This window comes from Chrysochloris asiatica, unplaced genomic scaffold, assembly GCF_000296735.1.
Source record: "Chrysochloris asiatica unplaced genomic scaffold, ChrAsi1.0 scaffold00039, whole genome shotgun sequence".
NCBI lineage: Eukaryota > Metazoa > Chordata > Mammalia > Afrosoricida > Chrysochloridae > Chrysochloris > Chrysochloris asiatica.
In genome coordinates this window covers 19,085,689-19,107,565 of record NW_006408557.1, presented here as the reverse complement: position 1 = coordinate 19,107,565, position 21,877 = coordinate 19,085,689, and the positions used below count along the sequence as shown (strand labels likewise).

Genomic DNA, 21,877 nt, shown 5'->3' with positions numbered 1-21,877 from the left:
AACAACAACAACAACAACAACAACAACATGGTTTTCCACGAACTTTGCAGTGCTCTTGTGTTTAGATTCCTGTGTGTGCTGGGTATGTGTACATTGTATCTGAAGCTTGGGGAGAAGTCAAGGCTAGAGGTTGAAATTTGGGAATTATTAAAATTTTGGCAGTAGTTGAAACTGTGAGAGATTATAATGTCACCTAAAGAGAATGTGAACATTTAGAAAAGAGAAGTTCAGGATGGGACCATGGTAAATACAGGTTTTTAAGCTAACATTTGCTTCTTTGAACATGGATTTCCTTTAGTGCTGAGAGCTTATATTCTTCCATAGGACTTCTGTCAACGATAACTCTGTGAGCTTCTTCCTTGCATCCTATTTGTGACAGAGGCATGCTTGGATATTGTTAAAGACTGCAAGATGTTAGTTTGATTTGAAGTAACCACAGCAGCTGCCTAGTTAGAGAAAATACATAGATATTAGATAGCCTTTCTTTTTCCCCCATTTAAAAGATTAGTATTTCAAAACAAGAGAGCTACTTTAAATTCACTAAGAAAATGCTACTGTGATTTATAGATACTTATGTGGCACTGTGGCTTAATGCGCTGGACTGCATGGTTGGTTTGAGCCACAAGTTTGGAGGTTCAAGCTCACTAGCTGCTCCTTGGAAACCCTATTCAGGGTCACTATGAGTCGGAACTGACTTCACGGCACTTAACAACAACATGGTGGTTATGTACCGTGTATGGAGTGCGGTACTGACTCATAGCACCTTGTATGGGGTTTCTGATGCTTTTATAACTTTATGGGGGCAAACAGCCTCACCTTTCTACTGCGGAACAGCTGGTAGTTTCGAACTGCTGACTTAGAGGTTAGCAGCTGAACTAGTAACCACTATGCTAACAGAACTTCTTAACAACATGTTCTTAAGTACCGTTGAGCAGCTGGTGAGCTTGAACTACCGACCTTGCAGTTCAAACGGCTTTGCACTCTGGTGCGTTAACCCACAGCGCCACACCAGGACGCCAACAATATAGATGATACTAAAACAAATGGACAATCCATTTCTTAGCTTTTGCTAACAACAGTCACATGAAATTACAGTTTAACATTGCCAAATAGCAAAATGTAAACACTAGAATTTTTTCACAACACTTTGGAAAAGTACTATATTAAAAATATGGGCATTAATTAGGCTCTCCTGTTGTTAAGTGCCGTTGAATCAGTTCCTTTTCATGATGACCCTATATAAGGTTTCCAAGGAGTGGTTGGTGAGCTTGATCCGCCGACCTTGCAGTTCAAATGGACCTTGCAGTCCAGTGCATTAACCCTCAGCAAAAAAAACAAAACAACCTTTCTGTCTTACTTTGCAGCGCTGTGCATTCTATGGTTTTGCCACATTAACAGTGTCAAGTACTAAGTAGGGTTAGCTACTGAGGCCCCACATATCATATGTTAGCTATATACATTATATCTGTACATAACATGTTTGCCAAGAAGATGTGTGCTCTTAGAATTGAGAATTAGAAAATTTCACGTAAGTGCGGTCACTTCCAGTAACTGGATAGATGTGTAATTTGGCTTAGAAAGTAATTTTAACTGTGGAAGAACAAAATTGTACCTCCTAGCAGGACTGTAGCTCATGAATCACATTGACAGATATCAATGGAAATTGCACACTGATTCAGGACATTTATATTTCTTCAGGTCTTAGAAAACTACTCGGACGCTCCAATGACACCAAAACAGATTCTGCAGGTCATAGAGGCAGAAGGACTTAAAGAAATGAGGTTTGTATTAATCTTGTTGTTTACCATGAGGGTTTCCTAGGATGTATGTCTTTCTGTAGTTCTGTAGTAATACGAGCAGGTATATATGTATATTTTTATGTGCACATGTGTCTGGTGGTATGGTGTTGAACTCTCAGGTGAAGGATGGGAAGGGTGAATGTCGTCTGTTTTTCGCAGAGGGTAGTGGCTCTCCCCATCCTTGCTCTCCCTTAAATCCTGGACATGAAGCTTGTGTTTTATGTAAGTCCTCGTGTAACTTGTCTCAGTAATTGAGAAAGGCCAGACCCTGGTACATGGTAGTGTATTCCCCTTCACATCCTACCTCTGAAGACGTCTTTTAAAATCAAAAGTCTCATCAGAACAAAATCCACTGACTTTTATTTCCCCGTATTGATTCTAGCCATTTATGATATGAATAGACTAAATTTTGAGGTGTCTGATTTTTCATCTTATGATGTTTCCATAGAGAGGCAAGAAGGTGGCAGTGTATAGGTGCAGTAGGAGCAAGCCTGGAAATTAGTGATTATCCTTCATTCAAGGCATACCTTGGTTTTTCATTTCTCATTTTGGTGTGCTTTGCAGATTCTGTGTGTTTTTTGTTTTCTTTTTTCACAAATTGAAGGGTTGTGGTAACCCTGGGTTGGTATGTTTATTGGAGCCATTTTTCCAATAGTATGTGTGCTCATTTCATGAAAATTCTCAAATATTTAGAACTTTTTATATAATGCTATTACACACTTAATAAGCTTACAGAATAGTGTAAACATAACTTTTGTATGCACTGAGAAACCAGACTACTAATATGACTTGCTTTATTGTGGTATTCACTTTATTGCAGTAGTTTGGAACCAAACTCTAAATTATCTCAGAGGTATGCCTGTATTACTTTCTCCTCACCCTTAGCCCCAACTTGTTTTTCCCTGTGAGTCGTTTTTTTTCTTCTTTAAATTTTATTCATTTTGTTGTTGAGATACACAGCAAAACATACACCAATTCAGTAGTTTCTGCATGTACAATTTAGTGAAATCCATGGCATTTTCCTGGTTGTGTAACCATTTCCTCATTTCCTGTATTGTTCCTCCATCAGTAATGTAAACTCTCTGCCTCCTAAGGTTCCTATCTAATCTTTTGAGTTGTTGTTGTCATTTTGACCCCATATATAGATCTTAAAAGAACATGATGCTCAAGGCTGACCATTTTTACTATTGTTTGGTTTTGAGACTTTAGCGAAAGGAATACTTTTGATTTAAGGTTTAAAAATGATGTCAGGACTGTAGTTTCAGGGATGCATCTACCCTCCATAGCTCCAGAAAGCCTGGAATCCATGAGAATGTGAAATTCTGTAAAACCCCCCCCCCACCTTTGATCAGGATTCTTCTTTATAATTTTTGATCAAAATGTTCAGTAATGGTAGCCAAGCACCGTCCTGTGCTTTTGGTCCCATGGCAAAGGAGACAGTTTATGGAGAGAATTAGCCACACATTCTGCATTTTCCTGACTCTGCTCCTTTCTCTGTTGCTCCTGGTGAATAGAAACCAATTGTTATGTCTTGGGTAGCTGATTGCAAGCTTTTAAGACCCTAGAAACTGTGCATCACACTGGGAGGATAAACTGAAAGCACTACATGTGGTATCAGGCCAATTAACTGGAATAACCCTTGAAATCTTGAACCTAAATTTCCAAACCAAGAAACCAAATCCCGTTTGTACATACGTGTTTTCAGCAGCTACTTCCCCCCACCTTTGTTGTCACAGTTAAAAGTTGTGCTGTAAAAATATCACACAATTTTTGCCAATTGAACTTTTTACAGATATACAATTTATTTACAGCAGTTAAAATAATTGGCTATGCAAATGTGGTTTTTCTATCATCCTTAATGTTCTGTTTCCCTCCCTCCCATCTGACCCTGGCAACCTTTAATAAACTTTGGTCTGTATAGATTTGCCTTTTCTTATGTCTCTTTCTACAAGTGAGATCAGTGAGATCATGCACTGCCTTATTTTGTTCAGCATAATGTCTTCAAGCTCCATCCATAACTGTAGTATGCATCAAGACTTCATTTCTCCTTAGATCCCTTTAACTTTTTTTTTTTTAATTTAATTCAAATGAGGTAGAAGGAAAGCATAACACAGTTCCAGAAGAAACACCGTATGGTTTGCTGCTCAAGTTTTAGCAGCTTTAATTGACCTTTTAGGGTCAAAAGGTCTACCTTCCAGTTGTCAGTTCAAACATTCTCAAGTTGGCATGTTGTGGGGAGGGGAGATCAAGAATGTCTAGATGGTGTCTGTTTTTGAGTAGTAGCTTTTTTCACTGTGTATTGTTATAACTGTGCTTTATTTTTCTTTTTGTGGGTTATTTCCCATCATGCTGCTGTCTGCACTGCTATTGGACCACTGTGCTGATAGAAGGTGAGTTAGTCCCTTTGTAACAGATGGAATGGGGAATCTTAGCTTGTTTGTGCTGTTTGCTCTTATAGGAATTTTGAAACAGTCATGGTGGCTCATGAGTGAGCAGCTCTGTAATTTGTAGACAGAGGTATAGTGTGTAGGAGTCACATTGTTCACAGGAAGACTCTGCCAGCATGTAGTTTCCCTTGTAGCAGAGATGTTAGCACACCCACTTGATACTCCAGATTCTGCACGAGGCTTCTTTTAGAGAGATTGGTTTTTGAGCATTTCTTTTTTAGCATCCAGTACGTTCCAAAGCAGAATATGTGATAGGCGTATTTATTTATTTATGGCTTTTTTAGAATTAGAATTTATTTTTAAGCACTGGTTCTAAAAAAGGATTGCCGGGAGACTTTACTTTTAAGATCTTTTATTGATTTAACTTGCTGGGGAGAGGGATGTAAAGGTGCACAGGTGATCCCTGGCACTAACATGCACGTGTCAGACAGGTCCTATTAATAATGGGCATTTGTCTATTTTTAGCAGCTTTTTAAAGATTGTTAACAAACAAAAGGTTTAGTAAGTAGCCTCTATCTTACTGGGTTGTCATTGTTCTGTAAGCTATAGTTGGGGCAGAAGCTGCCAGACAACCTAATAAGCCATTGTTTTTTATTTAATGTTGAAGCATTGTTATTGTTAGGTTCTATGGAGTCAGTTCCAACTTGTAGAGACTCTGTGTAGGGTGTTGGTTGTTGTTGTTAAGTGCCGTCGAGTCGGTTCCGACCCATAGCGACCTTAAACAGGGTTTCCGAGGCTGTAAGGGAGCAGAAAGCCTCATCTTTCTCCCGCGGAGCAGCTGATAGTTTCAAACTGCTGACCTTGCGGTTCACATAATACATCAGACTTAATTTTCTTTATACATTCAAATTTAAATGATTGCTGACTTCCCTCTCCAAAAAGAAAGTGAAATACTCTTTGTTTTTGAAGGAATATGCTTGCTTTATTGGGACAGCATCATTGATTCTGTGGTCTTTGTGCTAATAAAGTTACATGGCAATTTTTGAGCATGCAATGCAGATAAAGTGTAGATGCTAGGAAACTCAGTTTTGTTTTTAACTGATGTTAAAATTTTAATTAAAAAATTTACTGAAATTCAATATTTAAAATATTGGTGAGTTTTTTAAAAAACTTAGTACATTTGAAAAATCATTGGTATTTTTAAGTTTTTCTAAATATTTTTGATTACGGTTCAGATTGTCAAAGATGACTGAAGAAGTGTTAGATATGGAGTGGGGTGCCTTGTAACAGAACTTATCTCAGATGAGTCCTTTGAGTGTGATTTATGTGAATTTTATTGATTTACTATTTTACTGCTGTCTTAGCAGAATCGTTGTCATGAATCTTTTTTTGTATTCTCTTTTTTCTTGCTTTAAGAATGAAGGAGAGTTTTAGGACTATGAGTACATGACATAAGGATTTGTATGACTCTCATCCATGCTTTCGTGTTTTTACAGTGGGACATCTCCTCTTGCTTGCCTCAATGCCATGCTACATTCCAATTCAAGAGGAGGAGAGGGGCTATTTTATAAATTGCCTGGCCGAATCAGTCTTTTCACACTCAAAGTAAGTAACATAAATTCTGTTTCAGTGCCGTGATTCTCAGACTTGTAGTGTGCATAATGATCACCTGGAGTGCTTGTGAAAAAGTACAGATTCTTGGGCTCTACCCCAGAGATTCTCAATCAGTAGGTGTAGAATGGGGCCCACAAAGTTACATTTCTAATAGAGAGTTAAGTGATACTGATACAGGTTGTTCTAAATGGCACTTAGAGTGGAGTGTTCTAATGTAAACAGGATACTAGAAATTAGTGAACTCAGTTATTATCTTTCTATTCCATTTTTGCTTGGCTGTGTCATTGTAGATGGCACAAAATTGGGTAAGTATTGTGGGGGTACTGTAATCATTCTTTAATTAGGATTCTGTTTTTAGTAATATGGTGCAGGATGAATAATTGGGCAGCTTAAGTAAGATCTATCTATGGAAAATAACTGGTACATATTTGTGGACATTCGAAAGGTCATTAGCATTTACTAAGCGATACTGATTACAAAAGAAGGGACTTCAAATCACGTAGACTTTATTATATAACTTAAATAGGCTAATTTTTGCTATCATATGTGGTTGTCATTTAGACCAGAGGTCAGCAAACTTAAAAGAGCTTTATAAAAATATTTAAAGTTTTTATAGTTTAAAATGGTTGTAACTCCTTCACTCTGCTTTTGTGGCAAGGGAGCAGCTATAACGGTACACAAACAAATGAGCGTATTGAATAATGGGCAGATTCCAGTAAAACTGTGTTCATTAAAACTATTTACAAAAACAGATGGCAGGCCAGATATGGGTTTACCAACCTCTCTGATTTAGATATGTTGACGGTGGGGACACTGAGAATTTGATGCTAACCCTTATACCCTCCCATAATGCATTTATAAATTACAGTAGTCTATACAAACTTTACTCTTTCCATTTTGTTTTTATTAATAGTCTGTATTAATTTAAAATTAAATACTTGAACAAATAACCAGCCATTTAACTGGTAGTTATAACCCTTGGCTTTTATGTGCACATCAGATGAATCTTACGTTGGATGTTTTTGCTGTTTTCTGTATTTTTATTTCTGATAGGACTTTTCCCCTATGGTCTTGTTGTTATCTTTTATTATTAAGAGACAGCATCGTGTAGTGTCAGGCACTGAGCCTTAGGAGAGACAGAGCCCTAGAGTTAAAACCCAGCTTTGATTCTTAGGATTCAATAGTGAGTAATTGATATCATGACTGCTTTCACAACTGTATAGAAGTTTTGTAACTAAAAGGGGGAAGTAGTTAATCTTACTGTCCAGGAACAGAGGACCCTAGGACCATTAAGGGACAAGAGCATGAACAGAATGCGGGACCCTATGCACAGAAGCAGTGACACTAGAGATGGAAATGAGGACATAGAGAGAACGAGCAGCTGAGGACTCTAGATGAATGAAAAGAGAAAGGCTGTGTGCTGGCAGCCAGGAGGCTGGCTTGCAGAATGTGCCCTTTGGTTGTTTGAATGATTATATATTCCTGACTGTTTTGTGTGTCTATCCCCACCCCCAAGCAAAAAAAAGACAAAAAACATAGGGAATAGAAGCAAGTACTGTTGAAGGATGCAGAGGAGATTGTAATCATTGCAATGAAATAATGAGTGTATAACTGATGTTCTCCATTGTAAACTATCACTCAATTCACAATAAAAACTTAAAAAAAAAAACAAACAACAACAATCCCTTAAAAACCTAGTTTTGTAACTTGGGACAGATTTAGCCCTTTTTATGATGGTATATGCATTGCTGGTACAGAGTCAGTCCTTAAATGATAGCCTTTATGGTATTCTTTTAGCTTCTTCATCCTTAATTGCCTCTTAGAACACCTTGAAGTTTGGAACTGAGGTTTTTTAAATATATTTTTAAATAATATTTTAGTGTGTTTTAGGTGAACATTTACACAGAAAATTAGGTTCCATTTTAACAATTTATTTTATAGATTGTATCATGCCATTGGTTAGAATTTTTGCAATGTGTCAGCATTCTCATTATTTCCATTCTGTTTGCTCTGTTTCCATTGATCTAGCTTCCCTTCCCCTCCTTGCCATCTCATTTCTGCTTTGGGGTAATGGTTGACCTTTTGATAGTTAATTGGTTAAGGGAGCACATTACTCACAGATGGTATTGTTTATTTTATAAGCCAGTCTATTATTTGACTGAAAGATGACCCTATAGTAACAGCTTCAATTCCAAATTCAGAGGGTATCTTTGGGGCATAATCTCGATGTTCCTCTAGTCTCTTTAATCAGTTCAGTAGGTCTGGCCTTTTTTAGTCATTTCAGTTTAGTTCTACATTCCCCCCCCCCCCCCCCCCCCCCCCCCCCCATTTTTTTTTTTCCCCCCCATTCTTTCTTTCTAGAATGTCTTTATTTTTATTATTATTTTGACTCTGGGCAGAATTTTTAGCATAGTTCATGTTCAATAATGTTTGAACTGAGTTTTCATTTTAATTTTAATACATCTTTTAGTTACATTTTTTCCTACATTGTATGTGAACTCTAACTTATTTTATGGCAAACCTTGGAGTCTGTTATATGAGTCTTTATGGTTCTTTTCGAGTTTTCTACTTCACTGTGTGTAAGTTTAGATAGGTCTTGTTTTTCTAAAAATGTATCCATCTCTTCTAAGTTTTCTAATTTGTTGGAGTACAACTTTTCATAGTATTCAGTTATTCTCCTTTTGATTTCCTGTGGTTCCGTTTTGACATCGCCCATGTGGTTTCTAATGCCTGTTATTTGTGTCTTCTCCCTCTTTTCTTTTGTTAGGTTTGCCAATGGTATGTCAATTTTGTTAATCCTTTCTTCTTGTCCTGTTGATTCTTTCTATAGTTTTTCTATTTTCTCTCTTTTATTTCTGTTCTAACCTTTATTATTTCTTTTATTTTGGTGGCTGTCGGTTCCCTCTGTTGGTCTGTTTCTAATTGTTGTAGATGCTATGTTAATGTGTTAATTTTGGTTCTTTCTTCTCTTCAGATGTGTGCATTTATTGCAATAAATTGTCTTCACAGCACCACTTTCATATCCCAAAGATTTTGGTATGTTGTGTTTTCGTTCTCATTTGTTTTCATTAATTTTGTGAGTTCACGTTTAATTTCTTCTACTACCCAGTCGCTTTTCCGCAGGGTGTTATTCAGTTTCCATGTATTTGACTTGACTTCCTTGGTCTTCCTATTGTTGGTTTCTCATTTGATAGCATTGTGGTCTGAGAAGATGCTTGGTAGTATTTTGATATTTGTAAATTTATAGAGGTTTGTTTTGTGGCCTAACACATGGTCTATTCTGGAGAGTGTTCCATGTGCACTGGAAAAGAATGAATGTTGGGTTGAATGCGCTGTACACGTCTATGAGATCCAGTTGGCTGATTGTGTTGTTTAGTTCTTCTTTGTCTTTGTCAAGTTTCTTTCTGTTTGTTCTATCCATTTTTGAAAGCCGAGTATTAAAATTGCCCACAATTATTGTAGGTTCGTCTGTTTCTTTCTTCAAATTGATTAAGAGTTTGCTTTATATATTTTGGAGCCCTTTCATTGGGAGCATAGATATTTATTATGGTTATGCCATCTTGTTCAATTGTCCCTTTAATCATGAAATAATGTCTATCTTTAGCTATTATGCTGGTTTTTGCCTTAAAGTTTATTTTATCAGAGATTAGTACTTCCACTCCTGTTTGGTTTTGATTGCAATTAGCTTGTTATATTTTTTTTCCATCCTTTGACTTTTAATCTGTTTTTTTCTCTGTGTGTAAGATGTGTCTCTTGTAGACAGCATATTGAAGGATTTTGTTTTCTTATCCATTCTGCCACCCTGGTACATTTAATCCGTTTACGTTCAGTGTAATTATCGATAGGTGTGGCTTAATTGCTGCGCCATTATATTTGTTTTTTTGTGGTATTGCTGCTTTCTTTGTTCTGTGTGTCGTCTTTTGCTGAGTTCATGCTTTTTGTGTTCTTACTTGCTAGTTTCCTCACAGATTTAATGTTTCCATGTTCTTCTTGGATTTTCATTTTCTGGGCAAGTTGTGAAATGTTAATTTTCTTTGAGGTTACCTTATATTCCATTAACTTTTCCCTCTTTTAGTGCAGTCTATTTTCTATAATGTACCTGACCTTCTCACCATCTGGATCTCTGTTTCTATGTGTTTATCTTCTTTTACATTGTAGTTGTTTTGATCATAGACTGACCTCCCAGATTCTCTGAGCTTGTTCTTATAGTTTTGTCTGGTTCTCGATTGTTCCTTCTGTTGATATAATTCTGGGAGGTGCTGCCACATTTGTCAATCTCTGGTTTTTGTCTGTTCTTGTTGGTTCTCAATCCACAGAATTCCCTTTAGGATGTTTTGTAGCGCAGGGTTGGCTTTGGAAAAATCCCTTAGTAGCTTCTGTTAATCCTGGAATGTTTTGATTACACTGTTATATTTGATTGATAGCTTTGCTGGATAAAGGATTTTTGGTTGACAGATTTTTTTCTTTCAGGGTTTTATATATGCCTCTCCATTGCCTTCTTGCTTGTGTGGTTTCTGCTGAGAGATCCGAGCTTAATTTGACTTGCTTGCCTTTGTATGTAACACTTCTGTTTTCCCTAGCTGCTTACAGGATTGTCTCCTTAGCTTTGATTTTGGAGAGCTTGATTATGATATGACTCGGTGATTTTCTTTTGGGGGTGTCTATCCTTCCTGGGGTTCATTGAGCTTCTTGAACGTTTATCTTTTCGTGTTTCAGGATACTAAGAGAAATTTTCTTCCAGGAATTCCTCAACTATTTCCTCTGTGGACTTGTGTGATGCTTCCTGCTCAGGAATGCCGATAATTCTTAAGTTATTCCTCTTCATGTTGTCCAACATGAGTCTTAGACCTTTTCAGATTTTTTTAATCCTTTTTTTTCTGTTTGTTCTTCTATTTTAGTGGTATTGAGAATTTTGTCTTCCAGCTCACTAGTTCTGCCTTCCATCTCTTCTATTTTACTTGTTTGTCCTTTTAGTGTATTGTCAATTTCTTCTGTTATTGATTGTTTGGATCTCTTTCTGTAGGGTTTGAATTGTTTTCAGTGCTCTATGTATCTTATTTGATTATTCCTGACTTTTCCCTTATTTTTCTCAACTCCATTGTGAAGTGTTTTTGAAACATTTTATAATCATTTTTTTGAATTCCTTCTCAAGAATTTCCAAGGCCTGCCATCCTTCCAGAATGGAGTCCAGGTCTACCTCTAGGTCCTTTGTCTCAGACATTTTATCTTGTTTCTGGAGGTGTGCTGATAATGGTCATCTGATTTTGCTTCTTGGCTATGTTTAGCATTTATCTGTGGCCTTAATACTTACTTGTGTGTGTGTTTTGGCATTTTTTTATGCTTTCTGATTGCCTCCAGGTATATGTGATCAGGATGTGGGATTCAGTTTTCACTCTTCTTATTGCTTAACGCAGAGTAACTTTCACAGGTGTTGTCTGCCTCCCTGGTTTATGGCAGTTGGTATTAGTTCTTGCCTGAATTTTGGTGTTTTATAGAGTTTGATTGTCACTTGACTATATTGCAGCAGTTGCTGTCTCTTCTTGGGTAATATATATAGAGAAAGAGTCCCCCAAAGTTAAAAGGGGAGCATAAAACAGCAACAGTAAAAGAACAAGAAAAAACAAAACAAAAAACCACCAAGACAACAAATAAAAAAACTAGATTGGATACTGTAGTCTATAATTGCAGAAAAGGGAGAGGAGGAAGAAAAGAAAAAAAAATCTGTAGCCTAATATGAGTATGACTTTAATGTCCTCTTTCAGCTTCTTGCCTTCAAGGCCGTCTGATAAATTTCAAGATTCCACTGTTGGTTGTTATTAAATTAAATCCTGTACCTCAGGATTTAATTTAATTTTCAGCCTGCTTTGTTTTTAAACTGTCTTTCCCTCTCTACACCCCTTGTTCTGGGCTTTCCCTATTAAAAAACAGGTCAGGGCCAACTCCTGGGCTTAGAGTATCTGTGCGCATGTGTGGCAGAAGAACCCACCAGTTGTGGGGGGTGGAGGGTGTCTACTTGCTCAGGCATCCTCTCTAGTCACCAGAATGGAGGTGTGCAAACAGTGGGTAGCCAACAAACAGATACCAAAAAAAAAAAGAAAAAGAAAAAAGTAAAACCGACAAAATGTATTGTTCTCTTTTGCTCCAATGTTCCCGCGGCATTTTTCTGTGATGGATCTGCTTGCTCCCCAACTTGGTCTTGCCGTTTGGTCTTGTCCAAGTTGATGGCTCCGGGCCACTGAGCCTGGCAGATTCAAAAGTATGCAATTTGTTACTTGCTACAAGTTCCACTAGCGATAAGCCTTCAGATTTACTAAATATTCCTAACTATGTGGTTCAGAGTTTTGGAGCTCTGTCCTGAACTCGCTTAGCCTGGTAGTCTGTGGTATTGCTGAAAGCAAACTTCACTGCACCTCTACCCTATCCGCCATTCCTACATCTTTTTTTCTGGGATGCAATTAGTGGATTTGAACCAATGACTTTGTTTTGTTTTGTTTTTATGGAGCTTATATTACAGTGGAAAGAGGTAGAAAATTTAAAACAAACATAAAAACTATAAAAATATAGAGCAAGGTAGAAGAGTACTGAAAGTGCAACTTTTAAACATGAGTAGGTCTCACTGGTGGTGTTGATGTGCTGTGGAGTCAGTTCTGACTCATAGCAACCCTGTACAGGATTTCTGAGGCTGCATATCTTCATGGGAGCAGAAAACCTCATCTTTCTCCTGTGGAACCTCTGGTAGTCTTGAACTGCTGACCTTGAAGTTCGCATCCCAATTCGTAACAACTAAGCTATTCAAAACCACTACACTGCCAGAGCTATGGTAGCGTAGTGGCTACAAGGCAGGCTGCTAACTTCAAGGTCAGCTGTTTATAACTATCAGCGTGAACCAATGACTTTTCTGTTAATTGAGCATTTTAACTACTGTGCCACCAGAACTCCTCATTACACTTCAGCCACTGTAAAATTTGCATGGTAGTAAGGAGAAGCATCAGAATCTGTTCAATTTTAGGGGAAATAGTCCTGGTGTGGTGCTGTAGGATAAGTACTAGATCACAAGATCGGTTTGAACAGCAAGGTTGGTGGTTCAAACTCACCAGCCGCTCCTCGGAAACCCTGTTACACGGTCACTGTGGGTCAGAACTAGCTTGATGGCACTTAACGGCAACAATGTTGTGGTGCTATAGGATAAGCACTTGGTTGCTAACCACAAAGTTGGTGGTTCAAACCCACCTGCCGCTCCTTGGAAACCCTGTACAGGGTGGCTGTGAGTCAGAAGTGACTCCACGGCACTTAACAACAGTGTGAAACAATATTGGTACCTATGCAGTGGAGGTCAGACATATTTCCAACTTCCAACCTTTTTACCAATTCTTATACCAGCTGTCCCTCCCACAGTACTCTTCTCTTTTGAATTCAAGAATCCATTGCATTGGCCACACAGAAATCACAATCCATACTCAAGTAGTTTCTTAAGGAAGGGTACAACTCTGTTCCAGGAAGCATGTTGGCAGTCTCCCCTTCCCTGTACTAGTGTAGAACAGATCTCTGGACCATGCAGCTTAGTCTCTATCAAGATGGGCCCTCTTCTCAGTTCTCTCAAGATAGACTTCTCTTGGCCTTGCCTGTTATTGCCACTTCTGTAACTGGCACCTGTGGGCCTCTTTTTTTTTTTTTTTTTAACTTGTGAATTGAGTGAAAGTGTACAGCGAGCACTTCATCAGTTTTACATTCAGCAGATCATACACTTTGCTTTACTAAATGGTTGTACTCCCTTCCATGTACTACCAATAGTTAATAACATTTACCTCTGTTCACTTAACTGTTGCATTCCACCCGGTGTCTCTCATCTTTTCTTCTGCTAACCTCTCTCTTGTATATTGCCTGCCCTGTCTGTCACCCATGGTGTAACATATGTCTCCTCTCCAGCCTGAGAATAATTTTCCTTTTTCCCTGCCTCTCCTCATAATCATCATAGATTGTTTCTTTTATCAAGAATTCTTTTTTAAAAAAAACTTTTTACATTAGTCTCATATAATGTTTGCCCTTTTGTGATTGACTAATTACTAATTTCACTCAGCATAATGTCCTCCAGGTTCAGTGTGGTGAGGTGTGTTTCCCAGATTCATCATTCTTCAACGTTTTGTAGTATTCTGTTGTGTGTATGTACCAGAATTTGTTTAACCATTCTTCTGTTGATGGGAGATTTAGGTTGTCTCCCTCTTTTTGATATGTCTCTTGTAGACAGCATATTAAAGGATCCTGTTTTGTTATCCATTCTGTTCTTTATGGCTCATGACTGATAAATTTTACGTTCAGTGGAATTATCGATAGGAATTGATTGTTGCCATTTTTTGTGTGTGTTTGTTTGCAGTGGTGTTTTATGTTTCACATAATTTTCTGTGCTGAGTTCATTTTGTTTGTGAGTTTTCGTTTTCATTTCTGTTGTGTTAATGCTTACTAAATCTTTCTGATTTTCTTTTTTTATTTTGATATGCAGGTGAATTATTTTTCTCTGAAGTTACCCTGTAATTTATTTAAATTTTTCCTGCTTAAAACAGTCTGTTTTGTTTTGAAATTTACTTCGTTGTCATTAGGAAGTTTCGTATCTACACTATCCCCTCTTTTTGCTTTGCAGTTGATTTCATTATGCATTGATATCTCTGGTACTCTCTTGTTTTTTTGTGTGATCTAAAATTGTATGTTGTCACTGGGGCCTTGTGAGGTTGTCGTATTTGTAAAAACAAAAGAGTGCAGTTGGGCCTAGAGCGGAGAAATCTATAGGGGGCTCTTGAAGTTCCAGGAACTCATGAAGTGGCTGTGGGAGGGATGTGACAGTAGAGTTCCTGGCTCTAGGTGGCACTCCTATTGACATCGGTGTTATCTATGTTCAGGGTACTCAGTGCAGAAGTAGTTTGTGGGGGCCCTTGATGGAACTGGTTTCAGTGTCTGTTAGGACCACATGACATATGGGAGCAGAGTGACTGATTAAATGCTGGTTTGATGGCCCTGAGGATTTTGTAGGTCTGGAGCCAAGCCCACCTAAATCCAGGCACTAAAGCAGCACAACCAGCCCCCAACCACTTGGCTCCAAACTCCTGGAGAACCGGTTCTGCTCTGGATGATTGAGGGTGGGAGCTGGCCACACTCTGGTTACCAGAAGTTCATCTGCATCTGTTTTATTTTGTCTCTGGTATCTTTGCTGTTGAGTGCTGGTGTGGCACTGTGGGATAAAGCACTCTACCTCAAGGTTGGTTTGAACCACAAGATCAGCAGTTCAAACTCACCATCTGCTCCTTGGAAACCCTATATAGTGTCACTATGAGTCGGAACAGACTCTACTATACTTAACAACAACAACCTTGTCTTTGTTGTAAAAGGTCCGTGCAGTATGTCTACCTACTCTGCCATCTTGTCTGAAGTCTTCCCTCTAGACCGCTTTGCTGTCTTCAGTGTTACAGTCTTTGACTGTTACCACTCTTTTTTGAGGTTTTTTGCCTCCTTTCTGTTTCTTTCTTTCTTCTGTTGCTTCCTGCTATTTCCCGCCTGGGGCTGGCTGCCTAGATACACACACTCCTTGTACATTTCAAGGCATGGCACTCCCACCAGAGATACAACTAACTAGTGCCCTGTTGGTAGACCGCAGATATTTCATTTGCATAGTCTGTTGACCAATCTCTGCAAGGTGCATAGCCCAGAACTAAACAGTATAAAAATACAGTGTCTCATCTAGGAAATGTCAGCCAACCTGGACAAGAGTAACAAAAACCTCTGAGGTAGAAAACTAGGACACTGATAACCCTTCAAGATTTCGGGGTGAAATCTTTCAAGCTGTTTAGCCAAAGAATCAAAGCAAAGGTCACATAAAGGAGTTCATTTCACCACAGCCCTTCTGTTCTGGCTTTCGCTTTGTTTCTCAAACCGTGTCTTGTCTCAGGAGTTTTGCTAGCCCCTCTTTTCGTGAAGTTAACTTCTTGATATTTGACTCACATGTCTAGTAATAGTTTTCTCAGAGATGCTTTCTCTAACCACCAATTTAATTCTCCAACATTATTACGACTTTTAATTATTTTATAACTGTCAGTATCTGGAGTGCTGGTGTGGCACTGTAGGATAAGCACTGGACTGCTAACCACAAGGTCGAAAACCCTGTGCGAGGTTGCTATGAGTCAGAACTGACTCACCAGCACTTAATAGCAACAATATCAGTATCTAGGTGTGCTGTTGGCACTGTAGAATAAGCACTGGACTGCTAGCCACAAATTCAGTACTTCAAACCCATAAGCCACTCAGATGTAGAAAGAAAAGCCTTAATGCTCCTGCAAAGATAAAACAGCCTCAGTCACCCTATATAGGGTCACTCTGAGTTTGAACAGACTCTATGGCACTTCACAACAACATGACTATCTGAATTACCCTGTTTGGTTACTTGGTCTTCCCCCTCTAGCAGGTAAGTGCTTGTAGACCAGGAACAGTGTTTTCATGTGTCCCTGTATCTAGTTCATAGTTGTTGTTGTTAAATGTCGTTTAGCCGGTTCCAACTCATAGGGTTTTTTTATCCCAAGGAGAGATTGACGGGTTTGAACTGCTGACCTTGCAGTTAGCAGTCCAGTGCTTACCCTATAGCGCCACACCAGAACTCCATAAATATTAACTAATGAAAAATCGCAACATTAAAATCTTAAAATAGCTAATTATCCTTTTCTTTGATCTTTGTTTTATGTCCATTTTTGTTACAAAATATGCACGTTTTTGGTTATTTTTTCTTTTGCTTAGCAAGATGACTTTTTGTTAAGTTTAAATTGTGAATTGAGTGGTAGTTTACATAGGAGAACATAACAGTATTTGCGTCTATTCCCTCTGTCTTTTTTTTGAGTGTACACAAAAACACTCAAGAATATATAATCATTTAAACAACCAAAGGGCACATTCTACAAAACTGCCTCCTGGCCACCAGCACACAGCCTTTGTCTTTCCATGAATCTAGAGTCCTCAGCTGCTCGCTCTGTCCATGTCCCCATCTCTGTTTCTATTTCTATCTCTTGTGTCACTGCTTCTCTGGATAGGGTCCCACATTCTGCTCGTCCTCTTATCCCTTGATGGTCCTTTGTTCTTGGAATCTTACATTAACTACTCCCTCCTTTTTGTTACAAAACTTCTAATTTTACAGTCACAATTAGTCATGATCACAATTACTCACTATTGAATCATAAGAATCTTATTCCCATCTCTTTTCACCAGACCCATCTAGACAAGATGAAAACTATTCAGTAGGGATCCTACCTTCCCCTACACATTCTGAAACTAAACTCTATCTTGAAAAATTGTAAGTCTGTCAATTTGTGTCTTTATTGTCCCCCCCGCCCCATCATTTTAGGTAGCCAAGCAAGATGACTTTTGTTGTTGTTAAGTGCTGTCGAGTCGATTCCAACCCATAGCGGCCCTGTATAGGGTTTCCAAGGAGCAGCTGGTGAGCTTGAACCACCGACCTTGCAGTTCAAACGATTTTGCAGTCTGATGCATTAGCCAATGGCGCCACACCAGGACTCCATGATGACTTTAGAGAACTATTTTTTCTTGCCCATTCTGGGACAATTCAACATAAATCTGCTGACACTAGAAGTAAATTGTTCTTTCTGAGACTGTGGTCATAATCTGGTTCCTCATAGTTGTTGAAGTAAGAAACTGAGTTGATAAAGGTTTAAGCATTTTAGGTACTTTTTAGATGTTGCCGTCGAGTCGATTCCGACCCATAACGACCCTGTACAGGGTTTCCGAGGCTGTAAATCTTTACGGGAGCAGAAAGCCTCATCTTTCTCCCGTGAACAGCTGGTAGTTTCGAACTGCTGACCTTGCGGTTTGCAGCCCTATTCGTAACCACTACGCTACAGATAGCATATTATTATTCTTGAACTTTTTAGTTCCCACTTATTAAGAAAAATATCTTTACTTAAACTCATTAAAATGATAATGCCATTTTAAGATAATGTCCTTTGTAGTCTGTGTAAGCCTTATCAAATATATGATCTTTTTAGTGTAGGTAGTCCCCTACTTAACAATGTATTTGAGTTATGACGAACCACACTTAGGACCATCTATTATTACTATCTTTTTTTTTTTTTTAAGCATCGTTAGTAACATGTATTACATATAGTGATAAATGTTGCCACATGTGTTTTGCTGGTGATAATCATTCTCAGATGTACCATGTTTTAATTTACTGTTCAAAGCACTGTCATATAGCAGGCTATGACAACAATAATGAAAACTTAAAAAAAAAAATTGAGGTATTTGACTTATGTCAGAGTGGACTTAATATTGGAGTTATTGAAATAGGGCCCTCTTGTAAATAGGAGACTACATCTACTTAGAATCCTAAAATTTTAGTGTGGGAAGGGATATCAAATCATCCATTCCATTCTAATTTTATAATCCACTCTCATTTTAAATGATCTGTGATCATGCAGATGTATGTGGCTGAATTCGGACTAGAACCCATGCCTCTACCATTGATTTTACTTTTCATTATGGCAATGCAGTATAGAGTTTTTGTCTTTTCAGGTTTTATGACATTTGGTTATTTCATCATTTTGAAGCATCTTGTGAATCCTTTTATTTCTCAAAATGCTGTTTTTACTCTGTAATGAGAACTCTTGTAATTGCTAAATAAAAGTAACTTTTCATATACTTTGATATGACCTCTTTGGTTATGGCAGATTGGTTTGAATTTCTGGACTCTGCCTTCATTATATTGGCTTTTCTGTGTCAGAATGAGTAGCTATATGGTGGTAGCAATAACGTTGGAATAGGAGTCGGATGTGATTTCCAGTGTAATACCTCATCTGACACTGAGGAGTTAGATTGGTTATTTTAATACTTCAGGCATAAAGCCTTTTTACATTAAAAGAAACTGTAGGATATAAATGATGACTGTAAAAACTGCTCTGGTTGAAACAGGCGCGAGGGCCCAACTTCTCCATCTTTTGTAGGTTCCACTATTCCCATTCCATGCTTTAAGCACCCTAAGGCGTCTTTTCAGAACTGTAAAGCTCTGTTGAAAACCTAGACTAAACTAAAGACCTCTCCAGTGCTCACATTTCTACCATCCTATTTTGTGTGAAAAGGAAATCTTGGATATTTTTCTTTCTTTTTTTGTGATACATAGTTATTGGAGGCTGATTTTATTGCAAACTCTGTTCTGCTCTATGCTGTAGGAAGTCTAGTAACATAGTACCATTTGCTCTGGTTAATTGTAGCAGCAGTACTTTTTAAATTGTGGTTAAAAGAAATGTATAGCAAACATCTGGCAATTCAACAATTTTTGCATGTATAATTCAGTGACATTAACATAATTCATTGACGTCATGTGCAACTATTGCCATTATCTTTTTCCAAATCATTTCGCTATTATTAACAGAAACTCAGTGCCCCTAAGCAATGACTCATTATTCCCTCTCCCTCCCACCTCTGATAATTACTACTAATAAGCTTTTATCTTTATCTTTATATGTTGTTGTTAAGTGCCGCTGAGTTGGTTTTTTCATATTTCCAACTTTTGGATTCCAACTAATTATCATTGCATTTTTGAGTGCATGTTTGATCAATTTCATACTGAAGAAGTTGGTAGAATTCGTCAGTTTCCTCATCATTGTCTTTAATAGTTGGTGTGTAAATTTAAATAATAGTTTCATTAACAGATCTTCCATATAGGCATTTGGATGTTATCCTATTCAAGAAAGAACTTGAAATACTCTTTTTGATGACGAATGTGATGCTTATTCCTCTGCAATTTGTCATTCTTGGCATAGTAAATCATATGATTGATTGTCTGATTCAGAATGACCAATGCCAGTCCATTTTCAGTTCACTAATGCATAGGATATCGATCATTATATGTACCATTTCACTTTTTATTTCCAATTTCCTAGGTTCATATTTCATACTTTCCAAGTTCTGATTATTAATGTTTGCACTGTTCCTTCTCATTTTGAGTTCTGTCCCTGCAGCAAGTAAAATTCCCGAAAGCTTTGCTCTGTTCATGTCATTAACATCAGCTCCATTTTAAGGAAGGTGCTCCTCCCCAGTTGTATGTTGGGTGTCTTCCAACCTGAGGGAGGCACTGTTCTGCCGCTATTCATAATCTGTATATGGAGTTTTTTCATTTTATTGATAAGTCCTTTGAATAGCAGTTTGGTTTTTATGGAGGCTTTGACCCTTAGTTGTTAAAGATTCCTTATTGGTTTGAGTAGTTCTTAAGGGAGATCTGAATCAATCTTTTGAGGGGGTTAGCAAGTGGGGTGTTTCCAGTCAGGTTCTCAAAGAGAAAACTTGATGTTAAGGACTGGTTACATTCTGGTCTTATACCAAAGAGATAACTGTCTTTTGCCCTTCTACTTCCCACCTGAAATTCAGAGCCCATGAGAATGAAATGGTAAAGATCAGGTAACAGTGATTTGGAAGCTTTAACCCTGAATTGATTTTCTGGTAGCCAGGGATGGGGGAGAGGATGGTAATTTCAGGGTTGGCTAAGTGATGCATTAGATATACCATGGATTGCCAGGAGAATAAACAGATATATTTTGGAAGAAGTATAGCCAGAATTCTTCTCAGAAATAAAGATGGCAAGACTTTGTCTCACGTACTTTGGATATGTCATGAGGAGAAGGACATCATGCTTGGTAAAGTAAAAGGTCAGTGAAAAATAGTAAGACCCTTAATGACAGGACTAATGTAGTGGCTCTAACAATGGGTTCAAACATAGGAACCATTATGAGCATGGCACTAGACTGCACAGTGTTTTGTTTTGTGGTACAGGATGGCTAGGAGTCAGAATTTGACAGCACCTAAAAACAACAAAGTGATGTATATTTTAAAACAAAAAATTTGTGAACATTTCTGTTAAGTGATTTCAAAGGACTAGGGTTCTAGGAAAATGAGGTCCCAGGCTTGCGTAAAAGAACTGTGTGTGAAAAGGTACTTTTCTTTGGATTAGCCAACATGAAAACTAGATTTAATTTCTTCTCAGTCCTTTAGATTGGACCTTTTAGGAAAGTTATTTGAGGGACTTTTTTAATCAAAGAAAGTTGTTTCTTATACTAGTTTAGTTAAATTTGGAAGAAAAGATAGAAAGTAATGTAATTGGACCAAAAGGGAGTTGTTTGAACACAACAAGGTGATGCTGCATGTTTTAAGATCAGCAAGGTATGTGTCAGGATTGTAACCTTTCACTATACTTAATCTATGTGCTGAATCAAAGAAGCTAGATTATATTCATTATCAGGATTGAAGGAAAACACTTGGTCAACCTGCAGTGTTCAGATTACACAACCTTGCTTGATGAAAGTGAAGAGGACTTGAAGCATTTACTGGTGACGATCAAAGACTTCAGTATTATAACTTAACATAAAATAAAAAACAAAAACTTCCATAATTGGCCAAAAAGCAGCATCATGATAAATGGAGAAACATTGAAGTTGTCAAGTATTTCTTTGTACTTAGATCTGTAGTCAATACTTGATGGAAGGAACAGTCAAGTCAAATGACGTATCTGCTGCAAAAGACCTGGGAGTAGTGCAAAAGTTCCTTATTGGTTTGAGTAGGGTTTTTTTTTTAATGTTTTATTGTGAATTATATGATAGTTTACATGAGAGAACCTCAGTTCCATATTCATTCCATCGTATATCCTTACATGCCATGGTTCCATTCCCCTCCATGCTTCCTCTTCCCACCAAAGGGCATATCCTAGAAGCCCGTGCTCTGCCCTCCCCCTCCCCCCTCAGTCTTTGGCCCACAGTTCCTTTCCCTCTCTGGATCCAAAGTCCCCAGCCGCTTCATACCTCCTTGTCATCATCTCTGTCTCCATCTCAGGCATCCCCAGTTTTCTGGGTGGGGTCCCGTTCTCGACTCTTATCCGTTGGTGGTCCCAGAGACCTCCGCTCCTAGACTGGAGAAACAATCGCTCTCTTCCTTGCTACAGAACATCTATCCTTGCATTTCCAACACTTACAATCTGTCTTGATAACCATTATTCACTACAGTATCGCACGTTACCCATCTGTATTTCATTTCATCAGCTCCACC

General features: G+C 38.1%; 1 protein-coding gene across 1 annotated transcript in view; it reads left to right on the top strand.

The window, feature by feature from the left end:
- ASXL1 (additional sex combs like 1 (Drosophila)) overlaps positions 1–21,877 on the top strand; it is a 101,860-nt gene that overhangs the window by 5,201 nt on the left and 74,782 nt on the right. The window contains exons 2-3 of the mRNA XM_006860770.1: positions 1,699–1,781; positions 5,683–5,791. Coding sequence (XP_006860832.1) covers positions 1,699–1,781; positions 5,683–5,791 — 192 coding nt within the window. The remainder of the gene's footprint in view (positions 1–1,698; positions 1,782–5,682; positions 5,792–21,877) is intronic.